The sequence below is a fragment of the Pyrgilauda ruficollis genome, unplaced genomic scaffold, assembly GCF_017590135.1.
Source record: "Pyrgilauda ruficollis isolate IOZ18807 unplaced genomic scaffold, ASM1759013v1 scaffold179, whole genome shotgun sequence".
NCBI lineage: Eukaryota > Metazoa > Chordata > Aves > Passeriformes > Passeridae > Pyrgilauda > Pyrgilauda ruficollis.
Window position 1 is genome coordinate 534,414 of NW_024516875.1, and position 19,786 is coordinate 554,199.

Genomic DNA, 19,786 nt, shown 5'->3' on the forward strand with positions numbered 1-19,786 from the left:
CAAGTCCATGGAGCGTCACAGCATGTCCAAGTGAGGTTTCTCATAGGACATCATTTTACGTGAGTTTATGTTTCTAAATATAGAAGAAAGATATGCCATTTTGTGTTAAGGGAAAGTAGAGATGTAGGGCATGTAAGAAAAGCTGAGGACCTGGAAGGTCCATTTTTAACTGAAAAATGCAATTGTGGGTTGATCAAAATGATTAATATGCTTAGGTTTAATTTAGTAAAAAATGTTCACCAAAAATAATGTTTTTATTGGAAAGTCTGTGATTTTTTTTAGTCCATTTTGGCATCTTCCTCTCTAAGCCATTTTACAAAGTGCAGCAACTACATGAAATTATGTAGAAGCTTAGATTCAAGTGACTTAAATAAGACTCAAAGAAACATCTGAACTTTTGGATATTGCAAAGCGGATGTAGGATAATTTATTAATGTGTAATTCTAACTCACTTGTAGGTGATTTCCTTTTGCTATACTGGTAGTTTATGGAAATTTGCTGACACATTTCTTCCTTATTTTTTTACAAGTGAATGGATTAATTTATTTTTCTTTTAATTCACAAAATAGAAATACTATTTTTCTAAATAACAAAAATTTCTAGATGGTTCTGTTCAACAGTTGAGACTCTAGTCAGTTTTAGGCATTGTGTAGACATGTAATGGGAAAAAAAGTTTACTGTCCAGGATGTCCACAGGTTTTTGTTTAGTAGTTGGAAATAGCATTAATTGTTTAGTATACACAAAAGGCAAGTATACATAAAAAAAGAAAAGACAAGTTCTTAAAAAAGAGTTTATGCAAACATGCTTGTTTGCCAAAAGGTGGCAAAGAAACCCTTTTAAATGTAAGTAATTGTTCTATGCTTGTTTGCAATATCACAGTTCCCATTCTGAAGATCTGTCATAGAAGCTGGCAGAATTTAAATCACAGAGTACAGAACTGAGTCCTGACTAAAAATCTGATATTTCTCCTCGCCCTTCCTAATGTATCAGAGAATGGAAGGTGTAGGAGAGCAACTTCTAAGTAATAAAATAATCTGCCTTCAGTGGTTTTGCAAGAGGCTGATCTCTTCTGTAGTGAGAAATGAGAGTTCATTGTTCCTCAAAGAATCAAGCTCCTTTTTTAATGCAGGGTACAGTCTGGTTTACGTCAAATGTTAGTAAATTTGGAGGGAAAATTGTTGTGGAGATAATTTTAACATGGAATACGTACAGGTATCTGCAGAGCACATAAGAAGACTACTGTCCACTGTCATGGAGGATTGCTTTGCTTTCTGAAAACTGGAAAAACCCTTTCAATCTCTGATTAAAAATCTCTGATTTCTCCATTACATACATTATTTACCTGGACTTGCAGTGAAATAAGAGCAAAAGTGTTGTTTGTGGTCTAGTTAGAATGATCTTCAGATGTATTAATGGTGCTTGGATAAAAGTTCACTAACCTTTTGCTGTCTTTTAAAAGTCCGTGTTGAAATCAAATCCTCCCTCAGTTGGCTTGGCACACAACGGAGAATGCTCCTTTATTCCCTTTAGCTTTCCTGTCAGCTTGGCTCTTAATAAGCCAAACCATGGAGGCTTTTGACAGCTAAGAGAAGAGACATTCCAGGCAGAAGGGGTTCCATGTTCTCCCTCTAATTAATGCTATTTAATTTCTACTGACACTGTAACTGGGTGATGCCAGCTTGATGCTCAGTTCATTTGATGCTGTCGATTATTGTGCTACACATGAGGAAACAATGTCGGTCACTTCCTTGAATACCTACCAAGTTATCCCACAGAATTCAGCCAATTCAGACAGAAAGGCAGACTGAAGATTAAAAGACGTAGATGCCCAGGATGCTTATTGTTCATTACCTCCTACCCACTTTTAAATATCTTCTGTATTGAGCATATCGGGGTTCTGTGGTCCTCATCTCCCTTGTTTGTTGGTTTCTGTGCCTCCTTCCTGCTGAGTGACCTTTCCATGGAACCAGCTCCATTCTGCCCTCAATGAGAAGATTCATCAGTTCAGCATTTTAATTATACTAAATACAGCTTGGGTAACTGATAATGAAGTAGGCTCATTTGCAAAAGACTTGTGGGGTTCAAGAGGAGTGAAGTCAGACTAGATTAGACTTAGCACAGATTTCTGAAGATGGTTTAAATCCATCTGCCAAACTAGATCAAACAATAAAGAGCTCACCTTCCTGAAGGCAGCTACAGCAGACAAGCTGGGCTACGGAGAATTCTTCTCCCAGGACTTAAAGTAGAGAAGGACTGAGAATAATGGCAAGAGATTATGTCTGAGAGAGACAGGGACTTTCCTTTGTGGCTTCTCTAAGAAGAAAATCAGAGCAGGAGGAAGGGCCACACGCTTCTAGCGTGGTGTAAAATGTATGATCATGTGTATGATATAAATGCTCCATTTCTGCTCTGGGACTTAACAAAGAAACTGTGCCCCCAGGCACTCTTGTGCCCAAATAAAGCAACTTCCCAGCACTCTGCACCTAGTGGTACAGAGAGGAACTGTGCAGGCTGCAGCCCTTGCTGAGCTCCTAGAGTCAAGTAGCACAGCAAATGGAAGTTTTAAGCAGGAGAAACTGCATTTCAAAGAGTCATTGAGCAAAAGCAACATCTCAACTATGACTTTCCCACAAACATCCATAAAATGCTACCTCACTTTGCATAGATGTTTGGTAATAGCAAGATGTGGATCATTTGTTCAGTTGATTTCTTGTTTTGTATCATTTCACCAGTATTTCGTCATTTAATTGGCATCTTGTGATGATCTACCCTTAAGACAAAGGAACCTGACAATAAGATGTTGGGATAGTCAGCTGGGATGGAATGTCAGGGGGTTTAGTAGCAACGTGCTATTACACATTCATAATTGCCACCAGCTGTGACTAAATGCAACAGGATAAATTCCTGTGCAGGAACAGGTCTGTGCTAAGCTCAGGTGATCTCACAGATGTGTTTAGGAGACAGAAAATTCCCTCCACATCCCCACCTAGAGACGGAGCATTTTCTTGGCTGTGTGACACTCAGTCAGCCCTTCTCAGCGCTCTGGCATATTTAATCAGAGCAGTGTTACGCTGGGTTTGCGTGCCTGCATGGCAAACATTTCTCCTTCGTGCTGTCTCATTGTCATGGTGACCCAGCAGTGGGGTGGGCTCTCCACTTCCTTGAAACAGGCCCCCATCCTTCAGCATTCCAATGTAGCAAAGAAATGTGGCACTGACGCGCTTAAATACTTGACTGTGCTGCGGTGGGAGTATCAGAAATGCCTGAGTAGTGAATGATCTGTCCAGTAACTCAGCTCTGACACCTCCTTTATCATTAAGCAATCTAGGAAAAATAAAAAATAAAAAAAGAAGGAAAAAAAAAAAGCAGGAGTGTAGAGACTAATGAAAAATCTCAAAGAACTGCATCAAAGTTTATTTGAAATTAAAGGGAAATTTTGCATTGGCTGTGCTAGCTTGATATAGTAATTACATTTTTTTTTTATCTTACTTAATTGCAGCCTCAAAAAATGTGTTTAAAATCAGTTTTGAGTACACAAAAAAAATGAAACCCTGAAGGTGAATTAAATTTTGAAAATTGGATTGTTTCTGTGAGAAAAGAGTTTTTTTTGGAGAATGAGTTCCAATTAAATAAAGCATGTCATGTTTTGTTAAATATGAACTGAAAGGTTTCATTAAATTAAATACTTTCAATTAATGCTTTACATCAGTTTGATATAAGATTATGACTCAGATGCTGAAGGCTTTCCTCTCTTTTCATTCAGAACACACTAAGACTAATGAAAAGCTCACAGTGAGCAGTTCAGCTGGCCAGTTTGGCTTCATTTCCTGGCTACAGAGTATCCGTGAACAGTTATGATTTCCTCCATAATTCCATTGATTGAAATTACTTAAAATTTGTTTCAGTTTTTTTTTTTTCTGCAAATTTGATTAAATTGACTAGAGCACTTAGAATTGAATCTTGTCAGTCCCAGTCAATTCATATGAAAGTGAAAATATTTCCTGTTTTTTTCAAAAAAGTACACCAGCCAGAGCACAGGTTATTTTTACTGTTTATTAGTCGTAAGATATAGGTGCTAATCTCGTGCATCCACTATTAGCTTGCCCAAATTATGATAATACCTTTATTTCACTGTGATTGATTAGGTAAATTTCAGTGTACTATATTTTTATCATTTGTTGCCTTAACACAATAGTTTTGCTGTCAGAGTACCTTTGATAAATTCAGGTTTTGTTTGATTAATATCCCTGACCAGTTTGACAGTTTTTTCACATGTTCATACAAATTGGACAATAAAATATACCCCAGTGCAAGAAAACCTCTAAAACGTATGCATCAGTCCAGTTTACACTAAGGCAGATGAAATTTTAATGGCTAATATGGTCACACTTCTCACAACAATAGGGGTCTCAATGCCTTTAGAGTCAAGACTGTAAGTTTGGAGCAGGCTTTCTGAACTAAAATGGATCTGACTTAAGAGAAAAATACAAGACAGACCCAAATGATTTTATGTGAATTAACTTCTTTTTCCCCCTTAGTTGTCAAGTGATCTCATTGAAAGTAGTCACCCAAATACAAAGCTTTCCTTGTTTGAACTAGTACACATACATCACCATTTTAAATAGAAAGGAATTTAAATAATCTCCTGAAGAGTTTAAACTTCAACATTTAGAGGCAAATCTGTTCATAGCTGTCTGACTACTCCTGCTTTGAATCCACAGCTTCTTTCTATGTACTTCCCATGAACAGTGTGTGCAATATCTGTGATGCTCCACACAGTGCAAGGAGTATCAGTGATCTTAGAGCAGGTCCTGGGGCTTACAAAGAGAGCTTTTCCCAGCTCACCTTTCTCTAGCAACATGAATTTTTTTTTCAGCACATGTGAAGAGGTCAGTTCCCCTCCGTCCACACAGACACATAGGGTTTTTGAGGAACATAAGCATTATGAGCCATTAGGCATAGCAAGCCATTACCATTTTCCAGTGCTTTCTCAAAAAAAAAAAAAAAAAAAAAAAAAAAAAAAAAAAAAAAAAAAAAAATTTTTAGAAAAAAAAAAGAAAAAACATACATGCAAATGTTGTGAAAGAATAAACTCAAATGGAAGAAGTAGCTGACAGTCATCACCTCCTCTGCAGTCAGAGTGCTGTGGTACCAGCAAATGTCAGCATAAATGTCAGCTTCAGAATTACAAGCAGCAGTGGGTTTTTGAAGAGGATGTCTGACAAAGCCAGAAAGGGCAGAGACCTGCTTGTCTTATTCCCTTTTCTTCTGATTACATTTTTCTTGATCATTGCACCATGGCCATCTACTTACATGTCTTGTCTTTGAGAAAATTTAGGTAGTTAATAGAGTGATTGTACTTTTTACATTTGATTCTGGTTCATAATGTCAGTGCTTCATGCCAGAGAAATGTGGCGTACAGAACATTCAATTTTGTAACGTTCTGCTGATACAGTGCCTTGGATTCATAGTTTGATTTGGAAAAGAGCATATAGGAGGTGGTCCCTTAGCCTTACCTTAGTCAAAGGTGCAGTGACAAGGAGTGAGTGAGGGCAGCTTTTCCTTTAAGCTGATGAGTAGCATCTCTCTGATGGCTGCACATAAATGAAGGTATCTGGGCTGGATCACTCTGGGATATCCCAGAGCTGTAGTATACAGCTCTGTATCCCAGAGTTGCTTAGAGTCTGTCAAAAGTACCTAGGGGAAAGACTTTCAGCATACTTTAACTTACTCTGCTGGAAAAAAATTTGCCCAACTCTGCAAGTGGAACAAGATTAAGATACACTTAGTGCTTAGGCTCTCTATGGGGAAGCTGACCCGAGCACATAAACCACTTTAACCATGATCCTTGGGAGTGGCAAGTAGTACAAATGTTTTAGGGTAAGAAGTCAGATAAACTTCTGACTTTTTAGGGGAAAATTTCTCAGACATTTCAGAAAACTGAATGCTCATGGGATTTCAAGTCAAGAACCTCAGTAGAAAAGGCACTGAAATTTGCTGTTTCATTTTTTAAAACAGAGGTTGTCATCCTTAGGCCTTTGTGTAGACTCCACTTTGTGTGACTCTTCATTTGATCCCCAAGGCCACTGTTGTCCCCACTGTGGATACCCAAGTAGAATCTCCATCCCCTCTCCTAAGCATCAGCGCTCAGGGACATCAAATTTGATTTTGCACCTCATGCCTTTTACTTCTCTCAGGAATCCCTCAGTGAACTGTGTTCTAGAATACAGTCAGAAGAATAGGTGACCCCAAGGGAAAATAAGCACAGCCTTCGGTAATTCCTGATGGGATTAGAGGTCTTACATCATATGGTTCAGCTACCTTCTATTTGTACAAGCTTAAAGAGGTGTGCATTGGGAAATAAAATGGGACAGATGGCACCCTCTGAACTCATCTCTTATTGCAATAACATGCTCCTAAGGACATGGAAAGAGTTTAATCCCAGCCTGTGGGGTACCCACTTTACTTGCCTTGACAATATCCCTGAACTGGGTTAGCCTTTCCACTTCCCCTCAGAGTCTAACAAGGAACACAGTGCCTCTCCTTGAGCTCAATAATAGAAACAAAAAATAAGAAAACGTGTTAATACAGTGATGCTAAGAGACCTGTGTTGTCCATTCAGATGTGAAAGTCAGTGTGGGACAAATTCTCAGTCCCTCTCTGGTTTTCTTCAGTGTTCCTCCGTCTGAAAAACATCCTTTTCCAGGGGAATCAGAGTGCCTTGATTTTTTCAGTTGTAGGCCAAAGCCAAATGATTTTATCAAATGATTTTGTCAAAGCCAGTCCACAAGCTGGCTGAATTCAGGGAGTAGAGGTTTAGAAGTTAGCTATTAAAGTATGTGTTGTCTTTTAGCAACATATACGTGTTTACTGAAGTGGTTCATTCTGAGCCATTTCTCCCCCCAATATGGCTTTCTCTCTACTTCTCATCAACTTCAGCCAAGAATAAACTTCCCAATAATCAAATCAAGATCTAGTTTTCATAATTCATTATAAGCAACTCTACTTCTATCAGATTCCATACACAACTCTGCTTTCAAGTTACAGCAGTTTACCTTCCCAGTGTTTGCCACTAGAAATAAGCGCGTGTGTGTGTGTGTGTGTGTGTGTGTGTGTGTGTGTGTGTGTTCAAAAATAAAGCCCATTTGAGTTTGCTTCTCTGTACCTGCAAGCGAAGAGCTATCAGAAAATAGATCAGATGTAATCACAAGCCACTACCAGCCAGATATCAGAACAAAAAATAACTTTTCCCTCTCCATGCTGATCATAAGGCAAATACAAATCTTGTGGCTGAGGTCTGTCTTTTATCCTAAAAACAAGGAAAAAAATAAATACAAAAACCTCTTATGTCTTTGCATGGACAGAGGGCCACCTTTGCCTTGCATGAGAAGTCAGTGCCTAAATTAATTCATGAACATGAGACAGGTCAAGAATGATAGTAGTGAAAATTTGGGTTCTGCAGTAGTTAGATTAGTGCTTTTAGGAGGAACAAAACCATTAATTTAACATATTAATTTTCTATATATGTGTGGTGCACAGATTAAAAGTGCAATTAAATGTTCCATTAAAATAGCCAAACTTCCTTAAAATTACCTTCTGACAAACCAGTTCTGATCATTATCCAGTACTTCTGCACCGTTAAAGGGTTTTGAGATCACATGCCATTTTCAGGAAGCAAGCAGGAAGGCATTCTTGGTAAAGGCAGATTTGTGTGAATCCCAAACTGCTCAACTGATTTACAGAAACCAGCAGATTTTTTTTTTTTTAATGTTGCAGCAGCTAGATCACCTGTCTCTTCCCCTTACCAGTACTCCTCTTTAAGTGACAAAACCATATGATTAAAAAAATAGAGGCATTTGTGACAAGTAACCGAAGGCAGCCAGTGGGTGATTTCATTCTGTGAAACAATAGATATGTCTGCCCAACCAAAAAAAGGTAACAAAAACAACATTAAATGAGAGTAAAATTAGGAATTTTATAATGAAAACAGTGGTCCTGTTCAGGGCTTGAGTACTGGCAAGTTTTTCAGAACACACACTTTGGGGAAGCCCTGAGACGAGTCATATAGTTGGACCCACTAAATGTCTCTACAGGGAAGTTTTTGGCACATGAATCAACCACATGCACGCTGCAGAGATAACAGGTAGGCTTGTAGTTGGTGAGAAAAGAAAATACAAAGGGAACTTATTTGCTAGGAATGACAAATGAAAGTCTAAAGACAAAAGGGAATATTAAAACACAGCGTCAGTTTTGAGGTTATTTTTTGATATTACTCTAAGCAAGATGTGAGACCATCTGTATCCAAAATAAACCACCACAAACATCAGGACTGAGAGAGGGAAAACTGAGTAACCAATGTGAGAACAACAATCAAGTTCAGCTTATCAGAAGAGATAGTTGTTTAAGAAGAGGAGGACAAGACTCACAAATTGGATGAGAGCAGGAGTTCCCCGGTAGCTACAAAAGCATTGTCAAAATAACTACCTAAATGTGGATTAAAGAAGCAAACATTAAGGTCTTTTTGCTGAGGCTGCAGTCATTTTAGGCTATTCCATTGATGTTGTCCAGGTCTCAAGACAAAGAACATACAGGATCAATCCAGTGTGAGGAAAACAGCAGCATCCAGCAGGCAGCTGTAGCAGCTCTTTAGAAAGCTCTGTGTCAGAGAGAGAACCACAACCATCTGGGCCTGCCCTGCTGCCCTGGAAACAGCTGTTTCTAGACTTGCTAAGACTGGGAAGTGACTCAAAACTAGGTTTCTATTCTTCCCCCACTTTTTTAGAGCAGACAGGGAGTTGACTGTTGTTGGTGTGTGATAAGAGAGGTGGTAGAGTATCTGGCTGAGGGGAAGGCTCAGAAGAGATCATGGTAAATGATGGAAGAGATGTTGGAGAGGGGGAAAAGCTGCTGGTTGCCAGCAGAAAATGAGTGAATGAGTAGGATTTGAGGGAGAAAAAGATGGAAAACTCTTGGTGGTAGGTGGTGACTGTGGTCAGAAGCCTAGTTGGGCAATCAGTGAGCAATTGGACACACACTGAGGAGGATGTATGTGACTGATTTAGACACATAATTGATTCAGACTTTCCAAGAGACAGTTGAAGTTTCAGACCTCAGTAATGAAAAATCAAATTATAAACCCATTATTTTTAATTAAAAAAAAAGAAATGTAAATTTTAGATATCAACACAGCTAAAATTTGTCAGAAATAAGAAAATGGAATTGAAAAAAAAAAAAAAGAGAATGGAGAGCAGAATCCTTCTAACTGCTGCAGCAAATTATCTAATCCAGAATATGTGTGAAACTTTCACTGGCCCTTCTTTATTTTAAGGGAATTGCCTTTTAGGTTTTCAGTTGGGCCTTGGGGTTGGGGTTTTTTTGGTTTAAAGGGATACAATTCATTTGTCTGCTGTAGACTTGTTCATGACAGACAAATATAATATAACAAATTATCTTCCATTTAAAAATTGCAGACTTGGGTCAGCTGCCATGTAAATCATTCTGTTTCATTCCCTCCCAAGGGTTCCCTCTATCCCCACAAAATAAATTCATGTGTACTAAGTTAGGGTTTTTTCCATGACTAGGCAATATCCCTGTTCCCTAGAAACTTGCAGTTGTTATTTGTCTTCGTGAACCTCCCCTTTGAAAATGCAAAATCCTTTAAATTAATGCTTCAGAGGGTCATATTTTGCATTTCAGTTGTTGAAAAGACCTTGCATTTATTCAGCAATATAAAGCCCTCTGAGGATCAACAACCACAGTATATTATGGGAAAGTGTGCTGTGCTTTCTATTACTTGGGAGCTGACTACTCACATGATCATAACTTCCAACATTCAAAACTTAAAGCATTTTTTCATTCTTTTATCATTGCCTTTTTCATTATAAAATGCAGCTTTTCTTTCTTTAATATGACTAGATCCTGCTCTCAGTGATGCCTCTGTCTTCCCTGGTGTGGAGCAGATCCCTGGCTGCTTGAAATAGTGTCTTCTAAAACTTCTGGAGGGTTAATTTTTGGTCAGCATCTAAATTTCTTAGATTCACTAAGAGCTATTTAAATTATGATGGACTAATTGTATTCAAGTGCCCCTTTCAGAAGGAGTAGCTTTATCCCAGGAAAGCTAGCCCAGTTTCACTGGGACTTTAGAGAGAGCATCAGTACCTTTAACTGCCCTTAATACCAATTGTATTTAATTAAACAAACACTTTTCTAGAAGCAAACTGGGATTCTTGGAAATAAGCACAGAGCTTTCCTGAGCAGTTAATACTTCCAAGGGGGTAAATGAAAACAACCATGGGTAAATGAAGATTGAGTTCATGCACTAAACTGAGGGATTCTTATATCTTGGTCCAATAGTGCAATTATCTCATTTGCCCCTTTGCTCTTCATTCAGACCATATGGAAAAATTAAATACAGGAAGAGCCAGGCCTTTTTTTTTAGTGACACCTAGCACAGAGAAAATAGCCAGGGATGTCAGCCCCACCATTCTGTTTTCTGTCATTTACTCCTTAAGAAACACTGAATTAACTCTTTTATTCTTGTTATTAACCTGCAGCAACCCATTTAGTTCTGCCTCAGCTCCTGCTGCAAACACATTACACATAGAGTTATTCTGGTGGTGTGGCTGTGTGAATAATGACATTGCACATGGAATTATTCTGGTGGTAATGGCTGTGTGAATAATTAAGGAAGGTAAGCAGTCAGGCCAATGTATTTGCACAGTTCTCTCCCACTGTTTTACCCACAGCCTCCAGATCTGCATGTACTCACCCACATGGCCACAGGTACAGCCGAGTTTCCCAGAATCTGATGTCCTGTATTTTTCACATGCTCTGTAAAAAACAGAGACACATTCTTTGGTGTCCCCAAGTACACACGGGAGATTGAATAGCACACTTATTTCTCCCTGTCCAATGTTTAATAAAGAGCACTTTGATTGATGAAAGCATTTTGATTAATAAAATGTTACAGGAGGAGGAAAAGTAGCTTTATTTCCTGGGATTCCTGTGAGTTTTATCTTTGCTTCTGGCAGAGGGGCACTGGGCGGGAGGGGTAGTTTCAACATTTCGCTCAGCCTAGACTCTGAAAAGACTAGCAGTCTGTATCTTTATGTCTCCAGTTCCCTTCACATTCTGGTGTCACAGCCTCAGCTTGCACTGTTTGGGTCCATAGCATTGCACTAACATGTTTTTAAGGTTAGAAAAGAATTCAGTGTTCAGCGAAAATTTTAAATGAAAATCCTTTCTTTTCACATTAGATTTTGTAAATCCCTTCCCCTTTACAAATGAGAAATCTGGGCCTAACCTATTATGACAGCATTTCTGAGTTTTTCACTTGCAATGGTTTTTGTGTTTTATAAATCTAATTAACTGTAATAAGAAAATAATAGGACATAATGTTTGTTTTGCAAGGTGATTGATCTCTTGGCAGCCTGGCAGACTCTTTTATTGATTGGTTGGTGGGTAATGTCAGAGTGGATATGTCCTGGAGGAGAATAGCTGACACCTAAATCCATATGTGACAGATTACCATCTGTGTTGGAAGACAGGTTTCTTCGTGAAATTGCGAAGATAACAGGTGAAAATTGAGAAAGTGACATGAGAGAAATGTGTTGAAACCTGTCTCAACCTTTCCATGCTCTAAGAGCATTTACACAAAGCTCTCTATTTTGTGGGCAGCCTGTTTTCAGGATGAGGAAGATTAAATTTTAATTACATTCATTCCTGTCTGCCCAGTCTAGATTTAATCCTGTTAATTAGGAAGATGCCTTGTCCCACAACCCAGCTATAAAGCTAATTAAACAGAGAATCTTCATTTGCTACTTAGTGGAACTTCAGTAATGACTATCATACTTTACAGTTAATTAGCACTGTGGGAGGGAAAATGAGGTTGTTGTTGAAGCATAGAACTCAAATTAGAAGTGCTATAATATATGCTTTATTTCATTTTGTAGCTGTCTGATGCAGCCAAGTTGCACACTATCCTACCTGCCTCAGTTTCACATTTGTCAAAGAGGAATTAATTAAATGTATCTCTCCTGCAGAAGTGTTGTGTAGGTTTAACGTTATGAAGAAAATAAGCTGCTGTCCTTTGTAATCCTCAAGTGGAAGGTACTGCATAAATAGACTTCTTCCTCCCTGAAACATGCAAGAGGAAATGAACTGTGCAGTTTCAGGTGGAGTGGTGGAACAGCAATTGTGCCTCCTAAAGTAAACATGGCCCTAGCAGTCCTGCAGACATTCACAAAATCTTCCAGTGCAAAGCACTACCAGCAAGGAGCCTGCTGCTGGATCAAACCATTCTGAAGCCCAGGCGAGAAATTTAAGCTGTAATTTGACTTAAAAATTCTGACAGCAAATGACTTGGATTCATAACACCTTGTTCCATAATAGTGCATTTGAAAGTATTGGTCCTGAAAATACCAAGTGATAATTACCAGTGCTCAATTTTACAAGTGAAGTAAAGCAGGGAAGTCTTATACTTTGCCCAAATGTTGGATAAATCCATTGTAAAACCAGAACTAGGACTTTCAGCTCCCTGGAAACTAACCCCACAACATCTGGCTTGATGCTTCTGGATGGAACAGCAGAGCCCGTGTTCTACTTTGATTTAGATTTTCTCATAGTGGCACTGATCCAATGAATCTGGGGATATGAAATTGTCTTTCTACCTTAATGAGATATCCCTGGCATGCATTATTTAAGATGCTATGCAATATTACATTTAGAGTATTGCAAGTGGAGCCTGGTAGATTCTGCTTATGTTAATCCTGAGTTTACAAGTTTTATTGAAAAGGGGCAGGGCAAATATCAAAATAATTTCAGTCTGAGCATTGGTGGCTCTGTAATATTTGTAACGTAGAACAGCATGCAGTGCAAGGTGTTTTGTGCAAGCCTGTGCTGATTGGCACTCCAGAGTAACCTGCTGAGTTGTACACTGAAATTGGATTCAAGTGTGGATGAGTTAGTTATTTTTTCTGTTCCTCTATTTCCCCACCTCCAGCATGGGGTTAAAAAGTTTTGTGTCTGCTTTATACTTTGTGGTCTGTGTGCAGCAGGGAACTAATATCGGTGTCAACAAGGCAACACTGGTTCCAGTTTTTCGGGGACAGTGGTGATTTGTAAAATGGTGAGGAAGAGCAAGAGAAGAAGAGCAAGGGAAAATTAGGAAATCAGGAAACAAAAAGAACTAGCAAACCAGACCACCTTGCAGAAAATGTATTTATATTGATGTTCACTGTATAACGGTAATAGCATTACTAATTCCAAAACGCTGGCTTTCGTTATTAAAAACAAGAAGTTATGATGTTTCAGTAATTATTTTAGGCTGATCTGGGAGTATATTCTTTTCCTGGAGCTAGGTAGCATTTTAAACCTGCAAAGGATTAGACAGACACAATCAGTTCAAATATTTGTCCAGCCATTGAAAGGAGGATCCTCACTTCCGCCTGTGATGAGGCTCTGGAAAACTCCATCTCCATCATTGTTTAGCAGCTAAGTGAAGACTGCATATTGATTACCCTTTCAGTTGCCTTTAACAGCTTATGTAAAATGTTAAGTTCTAAGTTACCTAAAATCCCTGCTTTTTAATTTGTTCTCTGGCCTGTATGCAGCAAAGCAAATCTCTGTGGGTTTATATGTGCACACACAAGTTCATACATGCCCCCTGATAAGAGCCAGCTCCTTCCAAACATGAACTGCACTGAGCAGAGCTTAAAAAAGGTGCAGGTGGAACAGGAGCAGGCATTCCCATTAATCATAAGATCATTAAAAGAAAAATAACAATCTGCTTGCTTAGCTGAGTCAAATTGTAGCTATGCAACTTAGCACAAAGCAGCCGAGTTTCTACACTTTGATTTAAAGCTGATTCCACTGCCTCCCTCACATTTTGAGATTCTCAGAAAAAATAGGAGAATCTATTATTATAGATTAATATACTTATTATTAGAATTATATTGTAGTATATTTTATAATTTATTTTATTTTATTTACAAACCCAGGATTCATTCCTGTGTTTACATAGATACATAGCTTTTGTGATGGTGTTGCTGAGCTCCATCTCCTGACAAATATTTGCAATTGGGGTTTTTTCCTTCAAATATTGTAACTTTAAAGAAGTTGTTAGCTTCCTTGTTGCAAATCTTATGTTTGCTTTTGTTTGTATTTAATTGCTTGGGAATTGAATGAACCATTTTCAGAGCTAACAGGAGGCTTGCATGCTGAGTTGCTGAGTTACACCATACCTTCACCTGACAGTTTTGACCATAATTTTCAATGCTTCTGTGGTTTCTCACTGGCCTGTATTTTCATATCTGCCTGTGTCCCATTCTGGTATTTTGCAGCAGATCATCAACTTGTATGAGGAAGGTATCATTTAACAATATTGACTCACTGCATTGGGAGAAATCTCTTGGGGTTTATTCCCAACACACTGAAAGCCCACCAGACCTACCGGTCTGAAATGACTCTCACAGTATCATCAGGGCATTTTATGTACAACCTCCACAGAGGAAATACAGTTATTTACATCCTTCTGCATTTCTGAGAATAAAGAGGAGGAGAGCCTGTGGGAAGTTGGAGCTATTTTTCTGCAACCTGCATCTCAAGGAGCCACTTGAGAGCTGTGTTTGAAGACAGCAGGTTTATGGCTGCTCCACAGAAAGTCTCAATAGTAGTAGGGGAATATTTGACTAAATAATGTCAAAGCTGGTAGAGACACCACAATGAGTTTCCACTGTGTATTTTTGCCCAACATGAGAGGCAGACACACTTACCCTCTGTGAAGTTCAAAGAGGCACTTGACAAAGTTGGGTACCTATGAGTTTAAATATAAGTGGGGCCTCACCTTCTCATGCAGTAGAATAATTTATTTTCACATGGCTCATAACACAAATTATTTATGGCCAAGGAAAGAAAAATAGTGGGGATACAGACTTTTTGCAATTTCTCTGAACCAGTTAGACATGATACATACAGTTGGATACTGCTCTCTTCCAAGTGAAATGCAGCAATGTGCTGCTCTCCACAGAGTGAAATAATTTTTACATGCCTTGTCAGTCTTGCTATGGTCATGGAAAGAAATACAGTGAAAGCAGAGATATTGGCACTGTTTATGTTATTTAGAATGTTTTTGCAGCTAACAGTTTTGACCTCTATTCTGTTTTGATGGTCTATGTTTCAAAAGGTCATGTCATGTTTTCCAGTTACAAGAAATGAATAAATACTTTCTTTTCCTGTGGACTCTCACAGGTTTTATTCAGATCCTCGTTCAGAATTATTCCAAAGAATTGCTGGTGTAAAGCTAATATGCTGCATTGTCAGTGGAATGACAGTTATTAACAGCCTAAAATCTGCACTCTGATGCCAGCAGGGTTTTATTTTTGCCCCTTATGGTCAAGAGAGACACAGAAAAGAGACTGGAATTTGGAATTTAACATGTGAAATCCAGGGGCCATAATTTAAAATATCAATCATTACTCCAGAATGGTGTTTGACAGGCTGCAAGTAATTTCTACTTCAAGCAATCTCAGGCAGCAGAGTAGCCCAAAGGTCATGTTGTTCTTATCACGAGTAAAAGATACTTTCTTCATGATGGATGACTGTTCTGTGTGTTTACGATGCATAACGTATTAGTAATTTTAATTCACAATTCCATTTGTCCCACAGTTTTGTCAGGGCATGCTAAACTGTAGTTAGGTACACCTGTGCTCTGCTAAAGATGGGGACTTTTTGTGGTAGTCCATCCTAACACCCCCACCACGGTCCCAGTTGCACATTAGGGAGCTGAGAGGAATCACTTCTACAAAAGGAAATGCCAGGCTGCAGGGATTGGGCCAAAAATTGTCTTTTCACTGCCAGTCTTGACCTGTGCAGATGATCACAGCTGAAACCAAAAGGGTTGCTGCCTCCAGTCTCATGGTGTTATGAAGAGGTAACCCTCAGTGTGTTCTTCACCAGATCTATCAGGTTGGGAGCCCAGGGTTATCTGTAGCTGGCCAGCCAAATCCCAGAACTGGAGCACCACAGACAACAAAGAGACTCCTGATTTTGGGGCACTTTGAGATCTTTGTTACCCAAGACACAAAGATTTGAGCTTGCTTTGCACAAAGCACTCAGGGTGTTCCACAGCTGCTGCCTGCAATTTACCCTCTTCTTTTTATTGGGTTGAATGCAAATGCCATTCCTCTGCGAACCAGACACAAAAGTAATAAGCAGTAGTATTAGTTCAGAGGGTCTGAGAACAAATTTTCCATCTCCTTGCCACAAGTGCAACTCGTAAGAAAACATTTATAACAATATACACTGTTCTTGCTTATTTGAGCCCTGGACATATTTCTGTCAATGTGTGTGCAACAAAGTGCTCTTTAGAAATGATGGCTGAATTTGCCTCTCAGCTGTTCAAATTTTTAGATTTACCACTTCACTGCTCTTGCTGCAGTTTATATTTTACATGCAGAAATGTAGTAAGCACCATGCCTCGTTTCCATGTTGGAATCATATGTTTCCAAAAATTAATTAATTACTTTCACTAAGAATCCTGCTGAATTCAAATAATTTTTAAAGCATGCCCTTCATTCACCATCATCTTGCGAGTTTTGATAAATTCCCATCTTCATATGTTAGACCTTTTGGCATCTAGATTTGCATTCTGCAAGATTTGCTCTTTAAATGGCCAGCTGTTACCTCAAAGTTTCAAAGATCTTATAGCAAGAAGCTTTTCAAAAGGAAACATTGCTCTCCATTTAGCTTCCTGAAAGATCTTGTTTTCAATTCCAGAAGTGGGAAGCCAAGGCTCAATGTCATATTACTTCTTCACTGTATGCATTGGAAAAAAAAAAAAAAAAAAAAAAATATATATATATATATATATATTGGCACTGTTCTTCTCCTGAAAAATAATAAAAGTACTTTTTTCCCCCTTTTTCAAATAAACATAGATCCGTGGTTTTATAATTGGGTGAGGATGGAAACATACCCTGTAGTTCAAATGAGGTTTTGTGGCCTGTTATATACTTCACAACCTTTTATGGATTGGAAAAGGGATTGGTCATTCCAGATCTTCATAACCTTTGGGAGAAGTTAAAAGGAGTGGGAAGTAGAATCATCAGTATGAAATTCAGAACAGAGGTCTTATCAAGTTCATCAGTCCACTTCATAATGACTATTTGAATTAAGCGCCATTGATCTCTCCTTCATACCGTGTGTGTGTGTGTGTGTGTGTGTGTGTATATATATTATATATATATGGCTTTCAAATAAAGACAATAGGTGCTCTGTCTTCAGAATAACTGAAGAAGGAACATTTCACATGCACTCATAGTTCCTTTTCTGCTACACCAAGTGAGAAAAGTTTGATACATAAAAATGGGTGACACACTGTGTCACTGAATAATGAGCAAAATAACATATAATGCTCATTCTGAGAAAGTGTATCCTTGCATTTGTTTGTGTAAGGATCATGGAAGTATTTCTTCAGTATTCAAGTGTCTTTTACTTCACGTTTGTTATTTCTTCAATTTTTTGTGTGTTCTTATGTTTTGTTAGTTCCTATACAGGGTAAAACAATTCACATCCTTCCCAGGTTGAAGTCTGCTGTCAGGCAGAGCACTCCATCTACAGAGAAGCTCCCCTGAATGTTCCTTAACACCAAAGTACCTCAGCTTGGATGATCTGTTGGTTCCAGTTCTGAGAGAAACACCTCTCTCTCCTGAACACCTCAGCCCATAGCTCTCCTTGTAAGCTTTGTGAGATAGGTCTGGGAAGGGACACATCTCAGCAGCCTGGTTCCTGACAGGGACAGCAGCCTCCTTGGGGATCTGAATATTCCTGCCCTGAATGACTGAATTGCTGTCACAAATTAAATTTTTGCTATCATGAACTAAATCTTTGCTGTTCATTCTTTGCAGATATTGATGAGTGTTTGGTAAACAATGGTGGCTGTGACCATTTCTGCCGAAACACAGTTGGCAGCTTTGAGTGCAGCTGCCAGAAAGGCTATAAACTGCTCACAGATGAAAGGACCTGCCAAGGTAATAGCTCATTAACCTTACTCTTCATATAATGAGAATGTTATTTCCAGTGGATTTTTTTGTTGTTGTTTTTATACTTAAGTCATTTGTACTGCAGGTTTTAATTGTACTGTCACAGGAAATAAGGTTAGAAAACACCTCTGAGATTTCTGTTTTCTGAGGTGGAATTAAAATATTATTGCAAATGTCTTGTTTCAATGTTTTTAGTAATAGGAATGCCACTGTCCTGTTGAAGTGTAAAAATCCAAGTGGTGTAGTCGAATAGCCTCAGGCGGAGAGTCTTATGTTCAAATCCTCTCATTTGCTATGATCTGAGTGGGACAGAGGCTTATCTTTTTTACACCAGAGTCATTTAGAGTAACCAACTGTAATACAGCATTTGCAAGATTTGAACTAAAAAAAATGGGTTGAATTTGTGAGCTCACCTTTGTCTGAGAGAAACTATTTATGAAGGGATAATGGTGACATTTTGTGGGAATTTAAATGAAGCATGTTTTATATCATTTGCTGTGCATGTCATGATTTGTTATCTAAGTCATCTGATGTTATGTATTCTGTAACTAATTAGATGCATAACCATTTTCAAGTATTGACCATGTACCTTTGGAGAAATGACATTTAAACTCTGTAGCTTTACTTTTCAAAGGTTAGAAAGATGAGTATGCACCAATAGAGAGAGAAAGGGAAGGATGATATATTCAATTAAATTTTTGTGCAGAAAATGCCTTTTTATTAATACATGATTATTTGCATGGGTTTTGAATAAGTAAAAGTTATGTAGTTCAAAACAGCATTAGTATTTTAGATCTTTTTTGTTTATCCACAAAGGAGAAACCACAATCTGAATATATATGTGTCATTCAGAATTTTTCCATTGCTTCTCATTGGTACTTCCATCCATCATTTGAGAAGCCACCTCCACCCTGACTGTGCAATTAGGCACAAAGGAGTTAGTGAAAGGTTGGTTTTAAGATGGACAGGATGGGAAGAGCTGAGATTAGCACAGCTCATGCCATGTGATTCGGCAGAAATAACACTGTAGGATCATGTCAGACATGGGGAAGTTGCCAGGTTTTGATTTACCTACTAAAAACAGGGACAGAATATTAAAAAGAAACATTCCCTTCATGATGTATTTAGAGGTGGTTGGGAAAATCTTGTTCATGAATTTCATGTGTGATGACATGCTTTCACTGTGGTATTAGTCAGACGTTTCACCATTGAATTAATTGTTATTACACCAGGGAAAAAAACTCAAGAAAAGTTAGGCAAGAGCTGGTGCAGTATTTATTTGTTCATAATGCAGAGGATTAATAGTAGGCTGTAAAAGCTCCCTGTAAATAATCAGATTTCTGTGATGATAGTGAGAATCTAGAAGCAGCTCTGTAATGCTATTCAATCTTCACGTGCCAGAGCTCAAGAATGAGAGAGCCACCAGTAACAATACACACCATGCAAGGACTAAAGCAGGAGCTGATCTTCTCCCCCTCATGTGATCAGACATGGAAGTATAACCATGGTCTGGGCATCCTGTTTTTCCCACTGTCAGTGAGGAAGGGCAGGCAATCCATCTTGCCTCTACATGAGACACTGATTGATAAACTGTAGCTTATCTGTTGCTGTAAAAGATAGATTAGTGCAAGCCCAGAGAATTTTTGGGCTGGACAAGTTCCTCCATCCCAGAAACTCCGGTTCTTCATAACATGAAATGGGGAGGACAAAGTCATTTCCTGTTTAAAGTCTGAGGTATTTGAGCCCC

At 38.5% G+C, this 19,786-nt stretch overlaps 1 protein-coding gene across 1 annotated transcript in view; it reads left to right on the plus strand.

Moving 5' to 3' along the window:
• The window catches only part of SCUBE1 (signal peptide, CUB domain and EGF like domain containing 1), a 188,325-nt gene that overhangs the window by 129,555 nt on the left and 38,984 nt on the right, over positions 1-19,786 (plus strand). Inside the window, exon 9 of the mRNA XM_041464335.1 lies at positions 17,905-18,027. Within this exon, the coding sequence (XP_041320269.1) occupies positions 17,905-18,027 (123 nt within the window). The remainder of the gene's footprint in view (positions 1-17,904; positions 18,028-19,786) is intronic.